The sequence below is a fragment of the Sturnus vulgaris genome, chromosome Z, assembly GCF_052056855.1.
Source record: "Sturnus vulgaris isolate bStuVul1 chromosome Z, bStuVul1.hap1, whole genome shotgun sequence".
Lineage (NCBI taxonomy): Eukaryota > Metazoa > Chordata > Aves > Passeriformes > Sturnidae > Sturnus > Sturnus vulgaris.
Window position 1 is genome coordinate 49,236,425 of NC_142283.1, and position 13,459 is coordinate 49,249,883.

At 40.2% G+C, this 13,459-nt stretch overlaps 1 protein-coding gene across 3 annotated transcripts in view; it reads right to left on the reverse strand.

Annotated features, from left to right (window-relative positions):
• Positions 1–13,459, reverse strand: part of CCDC171 (coiled-coil domain containing 171) — a 156,706-nt gene that overhangs the window by 33,823 nt on the left and 109,424 nt on the right. For all 3 annotated transcript variants that reach the window (XM_014873186.2, XM_014873104.2, XM_088155897.1), the window contains exon 23: positions 11,061–11,192. In XM_014873186.2, the coding sequence (XP_014728672.1) occupies positions 11,061–11,192 (132 nt within the window). The remainder of the gene's footprint in view (positions 1–11,060; positions 11,193–13,459) is intronic.

Sequence of the window (13,459 nt, forward strand, 5' to 3'; positions counted from 1 at the left end):
AGAGATGAAGACTGGTGACACCATCTAGGTGGATGGACACAGAAAGTGGGGACAGAAGCTGAAGACTTGTATGCAGGGAGACTGAGGATGTAAAAGATACAGGGTTCCCTTGCTGGAGTCCTGCTCAGAGGCACCAGCTCAAGCTGTTTCTGTATTACTGCACTGTGAATAAATGGCTTTATGGACTGAGACATCTGAGACACCACTAAGGGAAACCTGGGGTCGAACCTGTAAGGGAACCTGGTCTGACTGCATGTGAGTGTGGGCTGTGTGAGGAGTCAAGCAGGGCACTGGAGTCACCCACTGCGAAGGGGCTTCACTCCCAACAGTGAAAGTCTCTGACTTTGGGAATGTCACTGCCAGAGTGTTTTATGAATGACCAGACTGGGAAGTTTCCTTAACAGAGAAGACACTTTTCTGATGGCAGAACTCTTGGTCTCCTCACTCAGACCAACGATTCAAAGATATGTTGCTACCAGATAAGCCTTCTAGATAATACTTTGAAAGACATGACTTTCTGCTTGGGAATTTAAACTTCAGCTTGTAATTTTTCACTTGCACAATATTAACCAAAAACCAAAAATATCTGAGTTTGGAAAACTCGATGGAGGGAAAGTCTGGGACTATATATTGTGGCAATGGCAGGAGGCTTTGCTCTCTGATCTCTTCCTTTAGTATTTGTCGATTAAGATTAAGCAGAAAGAGGGGGATACACCAACAGGTGCTGTTACTGGAAAATAACTAAATCTGCTTCTTAACAGATAAAATTCAGAACTAAAATACAGTCTTCAGTCATTAAATGTACATCATAGGTTTGCCCACGAAGGTGGAAGGGATTACTCTTCCCTCCTGATCTTTACTTTAGAACTGCTCTTTTATCAAAAAACATCCCGAATGTTTGTCATTCCATGGATATTATCTTCTTAAAAGCCATAGAAGATCCAATCCTTTGCATGTACACTTGCCAACATGCAGGCGGTGTATCCTTATTATTCAGGTTTACACAACAGTTCCACATTCATCCTATTTCCATTAATTAGAGCACTCTCCAGCTGTCTCCATTCTCTCCTCTCTTCCTAATTTCTTACCACATTTTTGCATTTAACAGGGAGAGATCAAAAATGAGAAGAGACCATAATGAAGGGAGAGTTCTAAAATAGTTGTCCTGGTTTCAAAGGACAGGTGTGTGCTAGGGAAAAAACAAGGCCTTCCCTTGAAATGGAAAAAGTAAAATCCCTCCCTCTCAATTAGTATAATTTTGAAATTAAGGGTCTGTCGGTCAAAGATATGGGGATAGGAACAACAGTTCTTTACTAATATATACAACAAAGCAAAACAAAACAACAACTATGAAGTTAACAACAAACAGAACAGGAACCCAGTAACAGTTCTTTTGGTTGTGGACACCTTTCCCCTGTGGTGCAGTTACCGTCACCGTTGGCAGTGAGCTCTGGCAGGCTCCCAGTGGACAGGGGCAAATGGGATGATCCCCCGCATCTGCAGGTGTGCTGGAGGTCATGGGGCTGTGTCCCAGATGGGAAGAGATAGGGCAGAGGCAGGATGCCTGGAAAACAGCAAGCTGAAGCAGGAGGACGTCCAAGCAGGGATGCTGGGTCCAGCAACACAAGAGGTAGCTCCTGGTGTTGAGATGGTGGGGGGTGTAGCAATGACCTTTCTCCTCTGAAGTTAAAAGCAAGAGAGCCAGCAACTGTCTCCCACCCTCCTTTACCTGCTTCTAATCTTTTAAACCTCCCTTCCCCCTGCCCTCCGAGAGAAACTCCAAAAAAAGCAGGGAGGCTCTCCTTCCCCCATCTCAAGGTCTCAAGGACCTAGCCTTGAGCCATCAGTGTCCCTTAGCATGTCAATGGGGAAACATTCCACAGGCAGAGAGGAAAGGAAAAAACAACCCCCAACACAGTATAATGAACTTGGGTACTGCAATGGACAAGTACTGAGTGACCTATTTAAAGCATATTAGTCCTGGGACACCTATAGCAAAGATTTTATGAATCACATGAATTTGTACTTTTCAGAGTCCAATATAATGTTGGAATTTGTGATCCTAGGACACTGGCAACACATGTCACTAGACAAGGAATCAATTGAACAAATGAAAAATCAACACAACAGCTTCAAAACAGCTTGCTATGATTCCTGCAAAATAACAACGTAAAAAATAAAATTTGCAGGTAATAACATATGTATTTATATGCCAAAATTTATACAACCCTTTCCACCAAAAAAAAAAACCCCAAATAACCCCACTAACAACAAAACACCACCAAAAACCCCCCCCACCAAAATGAATTAATGACCAATTGATAGAATCTGGTAACTCAAAACAGTTTAACTTTTAATCCTTTCAAAACTTATCTTCTTTGAATTTCACCTCAGTAGTATAGCATTTGGGATGCTGTCCCAGTCTAATTCTTCACTACATGGTAAGTGTGGAAATACGAGAACAGCCTGTTTTTTATGCCTAGTTTTATATTCTGAAAGGTTTACTGTATTTTTCTTAATCCTTAAGTTGCATATTCATTGCTATATTTTTGGCTAAGTGCTGTCACTTATATTGTCATGCAGAAGGGCAAATCAGGGTCAGTTTATATAAGCAGCATCAATCTGCAAAATCTTCATCAGTCTTTATTTCAAGACATTATGCAAAGAAAGCCTGACATTAAGAGAGCCTTAACTGACAGCAAATGAAATCAATCAGCAAATCACTAAGCCATAATAAACTTGCTCAAATTGTAGATAACCCTTCCTCTTCCAGGTCTTTAAGTACAAGGCCCCAAATGCAGTATCTGGGCAGAAATGTATTCCTCGATTCCATTACAAAATTCTTGTACTAATATAGTGCAATATTTAATAATTTTTTTCTTCCTCTGTAAACAATTGGTAAAAAAAAGGAGGAGACATGTTTTATAATGGACTACTAAGCAGTTAAACAAAAAAAAAAAACTAAAAAAAGTTTCAGCATTTGAAGAAGGTTTGTTGGTTTTTGTTTAATATAAGAATTCAAAATGGCCTGATTCTGTTTCTGCTACGTAAACAGTTCTGTAAAAAAGTCTATTGCCTTATTAACTTCTATTGCTTAGTTTCACTTGTTCAGCATTTTTTTTAGTTTTTGAAATTAAAAGATCCAGTACAAGAAATGTGAGACTCCAGACACTTCCAATCTTTCATGGTTTTCACTTCATGAATTTAATTTGTAACCACATGATTACCAGCAATTAAATGTCTACGCTTCTTAATGGACTTGTCTGTGCTACAATGGTACACATTGCACAGTCTCAAAAAAAAAAAAAAGTCATAAATTTACACAGTTGCTATATGTAACCTGTAACAGGTGGAAAAAAAAAAAACAAAAACCACAGGATTACAAGCAGAAGCAAAACTAAATCAATAAACTTAGTGAATTAAGATAATATTTTACACAGTTCTTAAAGAACTTTATTGCATACAGGTAATTCCTAAGACATCAGCCACATGCAACAGATACAAATGTATGAAAAAGTGTAAGTGGACAAAGATGGGTAGTTACATGACTGCCTGATAGGGCCAAAAAGGAAAACTTTCCATTGAGAAAGGTTGTTGAAAGAATAAATAGGGACTAACTTTGGCAGTCAAGATTATCAAGATAATCATCATCTTAGGTGAAAAGCTTTTACAAAACTGACAGTGTTTACTAACGGGCTGGACAAGTGTTAGTAGTGTCACGGGCACAAAGAGAGCTTTCAGTAATTGATTAATTGGTGATTACAGACACTGACTTTGATATTTATGGTCCATAAGGCCAAGAGAGCATGGCTGGAGTGCAAGAATGTCCCAGTTAACTATAACACCTTCTGAAAAAGTTCTTCATATAATCTCTGCTAATTTAGTAGGATGAAGAAAGGCAAGTGAAGAAATAAAGAAGTGCAAGGGTGGCTGAAAAAGTGAGGGAAAGAGGGTAATGATAAGGAGCAGAGAAATGAGGAAAGGAGAGGGCCCTTGGGGAGAGGGAGAAAGACTGCTAACAGAAATGCTATGAAGAGGAAAGGAAGTTGAGCAGTTAAGTGGCAGAAAGGAGAAGCAGTGTGAAATTCACATTACAGAAGGAAAATTTCCAACATCAATGGCATTTAGAAGATGTCGCAATTTTTTAACATTTTAAACAATGTCTTCCTAATATACATTAATCTTATGTTTTAAAGTAATTATATTTAGTAGCATGATACAACATATCTGGAGATATGACTCCAGATACCAGCTGAACACTTTCCAGAAGAGTTCTCCACTTTACAATTCTTCAGCTTAAATCCTACGCCAACTTTATATTTTGATAGACTGAAGTTTGCAAAATGTCAGGTTTGCAAGAGGTGTTGCCCCACTCTAATGCTTTTGAAACATTTACTTATTTATGAGTATTTCAACTCAAAACGCAAGTATAAAGGAGCAGTAGAATAATAAAGAATCGCTTTTCTCTTTAAACAGTATACTTTAGACAGACTTGTATCAAGTCCAGAAGCACCACATTTTGACACTAGGTAAGAAAGTAGTCCTTTCAGAGAGCAGAAGAAATCAGTCCTTTTGGAGGTGGGAGGGCAGCCCAGCTGCTGTTGATAGCAGCTGCTGAAGTCCTGGATAATGAAGATCCAGTTTTACCTGACAAGAAACAGCAATCTGATTCCAGAGGAGGCAGCATTCTGGCCTCTATAATAGTTCCTTCTCTGATGAAACAATGCAAGTAAAAATGAAACACAACAAGAGTGTGCATGATGCATCTTTAAGACTCGCTAAAAAACACTTCTTTCTGAAGTATTAAGAGGAAAAAAATATTTTTTTAACAGCCCTGTTAATAAAAGGAAAAAGCTTTAAAACAGAAGTAGAAGATTTAAAATACTAGTAATAAGATTTTCAAGCAGCTGCTCCACGATTAATTCATCTCATTAAATCTTCTTACCAGAACTGACTTATGTTTGAAAGACAAGCCCTGTGCAGAGGATAAGATCTGATGACAGAATTATAATGTTACCTTTGAAATCACTTGCTTCCTCAATTTGGTAAGAACTTTTTTATTGACAAGTGAACAGAAATGAAAAAGTGTTTATTATTTTGAGGAAAATTATCAGCAGAATTATGCATATCTTTCACCATCTAATCTATCAAGCATAAATCTAAAATTAATAAACAAGTGGAAATAAATACAAATTAGGAACGTCCTAAAACTACATTTATGTTTGTCCAATTAATTAGAAAAAATGGACCTACAGCACAATTAGATAATGCATGACCAAATCACGCATGAATGCATAAATGGTAAGAATCTACTTCTTCGTAAATTTATAATGATTATAGGCTAACACTGAAGATACATCAGTACTTGACTATTTTACTACTACGTCTTCATTTTATTACTTCACTTTTCATTTTAAATTACTTCAAAACACCCAGGAAAGGCAAAGAAGTACACAAAAATCCCATGTGGACTTCGTAAACCTGTATGAATGGATGGATACATGCTGAAGACAGAGGGAGCAAGATGGGACAGGTGGAAGGGAGAGACAGAGGGACAGCAGGGACAGAAAGACTGATTCAGAGCAAGCAAGACAGAACGAGAAAAGAGGCACAGGAAGCAGAAGAGAGAGCAAGACTCAAGCAGAGTAGTAGGCAGAGACTGACTGAAGGAAGGCTCATGAGTACGTAGGGCAGAGAGCAGGCACCCAGGGAATGGGAAAGCAAGAGCACCAGAGAGCGGGTGCACGTGGTCAGTGTGCACACAGCAGCAAGTGTGCAGCCAGGAGAGCACCCGTGCAGCAGAGAGTGTGCAGAGAGGACACACAGGCAGGCACCAGAGCACGAGAGCGTGTGGTAGAGAGAGACAGAAGGGAGGCAGAGACAGGCAAGACAAAGTGGAAACTTAACCACCTCAAACCTGCCTGGAGCAGAGAATCACAGAATCTTAATTGTTGGAAAAGACCTCCAAGATCCTCAACCCTTGACCAAACACTACTACACCAGCAAACCATAGCACTAAGTGCCACATCCAGTTGTTCCTTGAACACTTCCAAGGATGGTGAGTGACTCCACCATATTACTGATGTAATGGTGAATGGTAAGTCCATTCCCATGCCTTAACACCTTTCTGATGTCCAACTGTTGAGCCTATGCCCTCTCGTCCTGGGCTAATTGCCCAAGAGAAGACACTGACTACAGCCTGACTACAACCTCCTTTCAGGTAGTAGTAAAGAGCAATGAGGTGTTGTTGGAGGTTAGGATTTTTAGTTTTTCCCTTTCTCTTAGGAAATTTTCTCCCATTTGTTGCCTAAGAGATGGTAATGATGATACCTGGGAGACAAAGGATGTGGCTGGGAGGAGGAGGAGAGGAAGAGTGCAATTTGCTGTCTCTTGGCTGAGGGGCTTTCTCTTGGGAAGTGCAGAGGCACTGAGATTTGGGCTGGGGGTGAGGGGCTGGACCCATGCCTCGCTCTCGCTCACTCTCTCCTGGGATCCGAATGCACAGGTGTGGTTTTGGTACCAGACTGTTGAGGCCAGAGGATTCACTGCCACTGCAGATCTTTTGTCCTTCACTGTGTCTCCTCATCATGGGTGAGCATCTGCTCGCAAGAACTGTTTAACTGGGAGCTTTCCAACACCTGACCTACTGGGAAAGGGACTCTGACCCCCCGATCCTTTCCTGGAGGGAGATTCTCCTGGCTGCTTGCGGCAGCTCCCTGGCAACCCACCTACCGCTGCCCAGACCAGCTGTTTTCTGCCGCTGCTTCGGGTTTTTTGCTACACTTTAACCTGACACCCGAATCCTGCCCAGACTCCCCTGGCTCCTGGCACAGCACTGGAGCTTTGCTACCCTTTGTTGGCCACCCTGGGTGTGCCCGCCTCTGCTGTTCCAGCTCGCTGCTCCGAGGTTCCTGCTGCAGTCCATTTCGCCATCTCGAGGGTCATGAGGCTCAGCTGCCACTGGGGGCTTGCAAATGAAGCCCCTTCCCATGCCTTCCGCCGGCCCGCCATTACCCACCTGAGGGAGGCGCCAGAGCGCCCCCTGCCGGCGCGGGGGAGTCACCGCCCCCGCCCTGCCCGGGCAGCAGCAGCGCCCCGTGCTGGCCGTGCCCGGAACTGCACCAAGGGCAATGGCCGCGGCACAGAAGGGTCACGGGGCTCCTGCTCGGGCTGTGGTTAATGCTGCACTTGTTGTTGTTTGTTTGCCTTGTTATACATATACATATACAGTAATAAAGAACTGTCATTCCTTTTCCCATCTTTGACTGAAAGCCCTGTAATTTTAAAGTTACAGTAATTTGGAGGGAAGGAGGTTATATTTTCCATTCCAAGGGAGGTTCTCACCTTCCTTGGCAAACATTTGTTCTTTAAACCAGGACAGGTGTCCCCTGAGCTTCCTTTTCCCCAAACTAAACAACACCAACTCCTTCAGCTGCTCCTCACAGGACTTATGCTTCGCACCTTCCCCAGCTCTGTTGCCCTTCTCTGGATATATTCCAACCTCTCAATGTCTGTCCTGTAGTGATTGAGGGAGGGGCCCAGAACCGGACACAGCACTTGAGGTGTGGCCTCACCAGTGCTGAATACCGGGAACAATTACTCAATCACTGCCCTGGTTCTGCTGGGCACACTATTGCTGATACAGGCCACGATGTCAAGCTGCTGTCAACCAGCACTCCCAGATCCTTTTCTGGTTGCTTTTCTGTGTTCAACTAGTATCTAGAGTCATGTCCTCAGATAGGTTGGATCATGCCGATAAATATTTAGAAGTAATTTTAGCATAAATCAAGTATAACTCCTTTAAAACATAGTATTAACGTATGTGTCTGAAGTATTTAAATGTGCTTCAAGAAGTTTCTTTCATTTCCTACCCTTCTGTGTCTATGTCTCCAAATAGAAGAAACCTAAATTGGTAATATACCAATGCTCAATTATTTATACATAAACATTTAAATCTCATCGGATTTTTTTGAGGGCTTTATGAATTGTCTTTAGGTAAAAATACTTGGCATTACTATCAATTACATACTTGATGTAAAAGTACTTGAACAATTCAGAATTAATTTTCTGAATGCCCACCTTTTCTGTGAGCCAAAAAACTATTTCAGAAGGCTGTTAAGATTATTGAGTAACCTTACCCTCATTCTAAAGATGTAACAGAATTGAACTTTGTATTTCATAAACAGCTGATAACCTTGACTGCTTAATTTAAATAGTCATCTGCCAAGCAAGACTACTAGAACTGGTAATACTATGTCATTTTAGTTGCCTATTGAACGCTATATCCTGTATTCATAGGAGGTTTCACATATGGTTCCACTTTTTGTCTCCAGTAGGAACATTAGAGCATGGCCAGAACAGCACACCTTAAATGCTGTGTTCATTGCCTTCCAGGTGCTTGAAAACAATTATATAATTTTCCACTTTCAAACTTAGGTAGCAAACAGCACAATTTTGTGACATAACATTCTTCAATTCAATTGCATATCACGTGAGACTTTTTCAAAGCTATAGCAATCATATTTTATAATAATCTTAGAAATATTACACTTTTTTCATTATTTATTTCAAACTACTGCAGTAATTTTGCTGCAGTCCTCAAGAATTTTTAACAAATACCTACAAATTAAGTCATACTTTCACTACTTGCATGGGGCTTTAGAAGATGCTTAGTGCAAAGATATGCTTGTTGAATACCTTAACATTTCAACCTACTACATAACTTTGCAATTTGGAACCATTTCATGAAGTGCAGGCTTTGGAGAAGATATACAGAATGGTGTGTATCTTCTTTGATGGTATGTCCAAATATTTCATTTCATTACCTAAAGGTCAAAACTAGAGGGCACAATTCTTTAAAAGATGCATACCACTTCCATACAATGAAGAAGTGATACAATCAGACACCAATGGATATATAATTAATTACTGATCTCAGCCACCTACTACAAACTAGATGCATGAATAATAAAAACAAAACAATGTAATGTTCTGGCAGTACTCAACAGTTCTGATAGCCAGTGCTTCATCCTTATCACACAGTCTAATTTAAGATATTAATTTTTCATGCAATTTTAAAAAAATATACCATCAAACACCAATAAATTTAGACTTGAGGAAAAAACTCCTGATGTCTAACACTTGCAGATAATAAGACCTTTAACTGAGTTGTACTTATCACAGATTTACTATAGCAGCTCTAGAGAACATGCAGGCAAACAATTACACTGGTTTTAAAGAGAAGTGTCCATAAAGCGATTACTCACAGTTTACCTCATTCAAGATTACCAGATTGCTCTTAATGTAGTTTTGCATGAAATTGACATCAATTAGCTGACTCCAAGATATAAAAGGAAAATTTTATAAGAAAATACCTCCAATGTGCTTAGAAAGTTATCGAAAAAGGACTATGTAACTAGATATAGGGAGAGGAAGAGGTAGAGAAGGGGAAGGAAGAGAAGCAGAAGGGAAAAGGAGAAAGGGAAGGAGGAAAGGAACTTCACAGTGATACAAACTGAACCATTGGAGCTGTTTGTATACGCACAGAGTAACCAAGTGTAACTGAAGCTGTGAGGTAAACAAAAAGTAGGTTTACATCACTGCACTACCAGTGCAGCACATACATTACTCTGGGTTAGGTATAGCATGAGTAAGTACTCTCTTCAAATGTGAAATGCAACTTTTTTTACTACTGTTTCCATTCTTAGAAATGGTGAAGGAATTGGAAATGCTTCTGCAATCACTGGAAGGTTAAAAAAGAATGGAAGTTGGCATGAGACAAAAAACCAGAAGCAGGTACCCGAACAGGCTCTTGAATTAGAAGAGTAGTATTTAAAAGCTGGTGATATCTATGACAGCTTCTTAGAAAAAAATGCACCTGTGGAGCTTTTTGCACAGCTTTAAAAGTGATCATCACTGCATGGGGAAGCATTTGTAAGCTACCCTCTGCCAGAGACGTACAGATGTGCTTACTAAGGTGCTTGGGAATCTCACGGTGTTACATATTACTACTTTATTATAGAAACATGATAATACACACATAATTTAAATATTTTTCATATTGAAAGACATGAATGCAAAAGGGCAACAATGAGAAATTTTCAGTTTAGAATCTGCCTTTCTTGACTATTTGGTTTCGTGACACTGTTCCTGCGATTATATACTGCATCTAGAACTGAAAATCTACAATAAATTTAAGAAGGTTACTACAGAAAAGTATACATATTATGCAATATTTGCATTTCCTAACATCATTGCACTTTACTTGACTACCTTTAATCTACCTGATTCAGATAGAAGAACACAATGAAAGAAGTATGTACTCACTCTGCCTTTTGTTCTCTCATTGGGAAAACAAAATATTCTAATAATAATGCATTCTGCACAGCTATAAAGACTAAGGCATAGTTTGTATAGAAGAAGACACAACTAACTTAGAAATAATAAGGAGGCATTGCACAGAATCCATTTTCACAGCTGAAGACATGTACATTTTCAGTTCATTTATTTTCCCCAGCTTCCTCCTAATAAAATTAGCATTTTGAAACAAATAAGTGTTTAAACCTTCATAAACAAAATAGCTCCTATAATAAAGTATTCCAAATAGCAGTTTCTTTCAAATTATGAGAGCTAAAGATCATTGTTAATTCTAAAACAGAAATGCGAACAAATCTGATACTGATCAAAGTATAAAATATACTGACCAAAGCAGTATAAAAATCTTGTCTTTTTCCCTCCCATCTAAAATTTCTATTTGTCTTGCTTAAATTAAGCAGAGGAAACGGGAGTGGGATAGAGTGATATTAATTTACAAATAGAGAATTTGTGTTCTTCCGTGGTCATATCCTTGTCAGTTATTAAACACAATACCTGCACAATTAAAAGTTCACATCATCTCTGAAATACCACATCCAACAGTATATATGAAAATTACTTCTCTTTCAACTGTTGACTACAATAGTTTTGAAGTATTTTCTTCTCCACACATTCAGAGCAGTCTAGCTTCTTGTTCTCAGTTGCAAAAAATGAAAACAAGAAACAGGATTATTTTAGACTCTAACCTGAAATGCTGCAGCCTCTGGCCTGCCCTTCAGCCCTTCCTCTGAAAAGGTCTCCAGGTGCAGTTTGGGTAGCTCCAGGGTGAAGTCATTCGTGGCTGCTGCAGCACACGGCAGCAAGGCCTGATCTCTGACCTAAAGGGAAAAAAACAGCATCAATGGTAATTCCCCTTCAGACACATTAACTGGGATGAACTGGGTCCCCTTGAGCCCACTGAGTGGACTTGCATTGATCGCTGGACCTGAAATCCATGAATAAATTTAGGACTAATTGATTTTTCGTTGCAAATAAATCTCTAATTCAGAGTGCTGGGAGAGAATGTTAAGAAGAAAAAGCACCTTCCCTTGGTCTGAAATGAGAAGAAAAGACACTAAGGGCTTTGTAGCCCAGCTGGCATATACATTTCACAGATCTGTCGCCTGTGAAAACCTCGTAAGAAACAGTAATTGTACTTCTAAATGAAACAAACACTAGCCACGAAATTAAGAAGTTCATGTGATCACATCAGTGAGAAGCTGGCACGTGAATTCTGTGTACTCTGGTATCGGTCCTCCAGAATAAGGTTCATTTAGAAACAACTCAGTCCAAAGTCAGAATAAAATGAGTAATCCACAAATACAGCAAACTAACTAACCTGTAGCTTTCCGACGGGTAAGGGGGGGGTAAGAACGGGAGGAAGAACGAAATGCTCTATTTCTGCGGGCTCGGAGCGAGCCGTAGGGCACTGAGCGGTGTTAAGGGAGTTTGGCCGCGCAGTTCCGCGGAGCGCGCAGGCCGCGATTCGCACGGCGCGCGCTCCGCCGCCGCCGGCCAGCCGCGCGCGCTCGGCCCGAGCCGCCCGCCGGCCCGCGCGCCCTTGGTGTCGCAGTGCCACCTGCCGGCCGCGCGCGGCAGCGCCGCCCGCGCTTTTGTCCTCGGGCACGGCGCGGCACGGCGGGAAGCGCGGACCCCGCGCGGGCCGCTCCCGCCGGCGCCGCGTGCCCTGCGCATCGCACCGTGTCGCGCCGCTGCACCTTCCGCACCGCTCGCCTTCACACACGCTATGGTGCCACACACCCATTCTTCCTGCTATTTAATGCGAAATTTACAACGTCCATCTCCAAGAGATCCCAGTAGTCAGATTATATTCTAATACAGATGGATAGACACACATTCGAATATATGTTAGTACAAACGAATAGATTAAATCCATTTATTTGGCACACACTGCATCTGTCGAGTAGCAATAGTGAGTACTGCAAAATTAATTTACTGTTTTAATTACCTAATACACAATCTAATACAAAAGCATATACTGAATATATACTAAAACATATACTGGATATATTCTAAATACATATAAATCAGCAAATATACTATTTACTAAGTAGTATTTAATAAATTTCAGTTTTTGTTAGAGGCTGCCTTTCCCACAAGAAGGTACCGAACATGAATTAAAACATAAGTCTATTCATTTTAAATCCCAGATTACTTTTCTGTAACCACTTACAAAATTAGGTTCTTGTAAAATGTTGATTATGAGTGAACAGATTTCAAATAATAGCAAAGCCTTTGAAATCTGCTCTGACTGAAAGAAGCATGTGTGCAAATCTACTGATACAAAGAAGAAGAGATTTTATTTCACTCGTTCCTCTGTTCTGTGGGAATAGGGAGCCCTACATTTCCCAAGTTGACCTAAAGAATTCCTGTCAATACCTGTGGCTGCCAAACATATGCACTATGATGCAATTTTTATAACAGGAAAGGTCCTCTACGCATTTTTTGCACACATAGTGCACTAGGTTCAGGATATACAATCCTATGGAACAAACATACTCTCTAGAGTGTTCTGTCAGCATGTGTAATTCTGGTCAGACGTTAACCTTGCTGAATATAACAAAATACATTGCTTTTAATACACACACATGCACGCATGCACGCACACACGCGCACACACTTGATTTACATTTTTATAGCTTATATATACACCAACTTTTCAGCGTCTTTGCTGCCAGTATGCACACAGATAAAAGGAAACATTAATGTGGATTAAGGTACTAAGAATTTATCAACATCAAACCACCAGTGTTTTGCCTTCTACCCTTCTGAACCGTAGTCAATAGATCTAAATATTTTACTGCACCCTGGCCAATTCATTGTTTGATGTTTAAAAACTCAAACAGAATCAAAGAAAATTTATTAAATTTCAGCCCCCAAATGAGATACTATTAGCTTTGAAAGTCAAGTTTAACTGCGATATTGATGATTCTCTTTTTTCTGTGACAAAATTCACAAGGGAAATCCCTATGTCAAAGTACAAAAGCAGATTGCTAATACTAGGGGGAAAAAAACAATGTATAAGCAATGTAGGTATAATATATACACAATACAGACAGTAGAAGTCCTTTTAACCCTATTAATT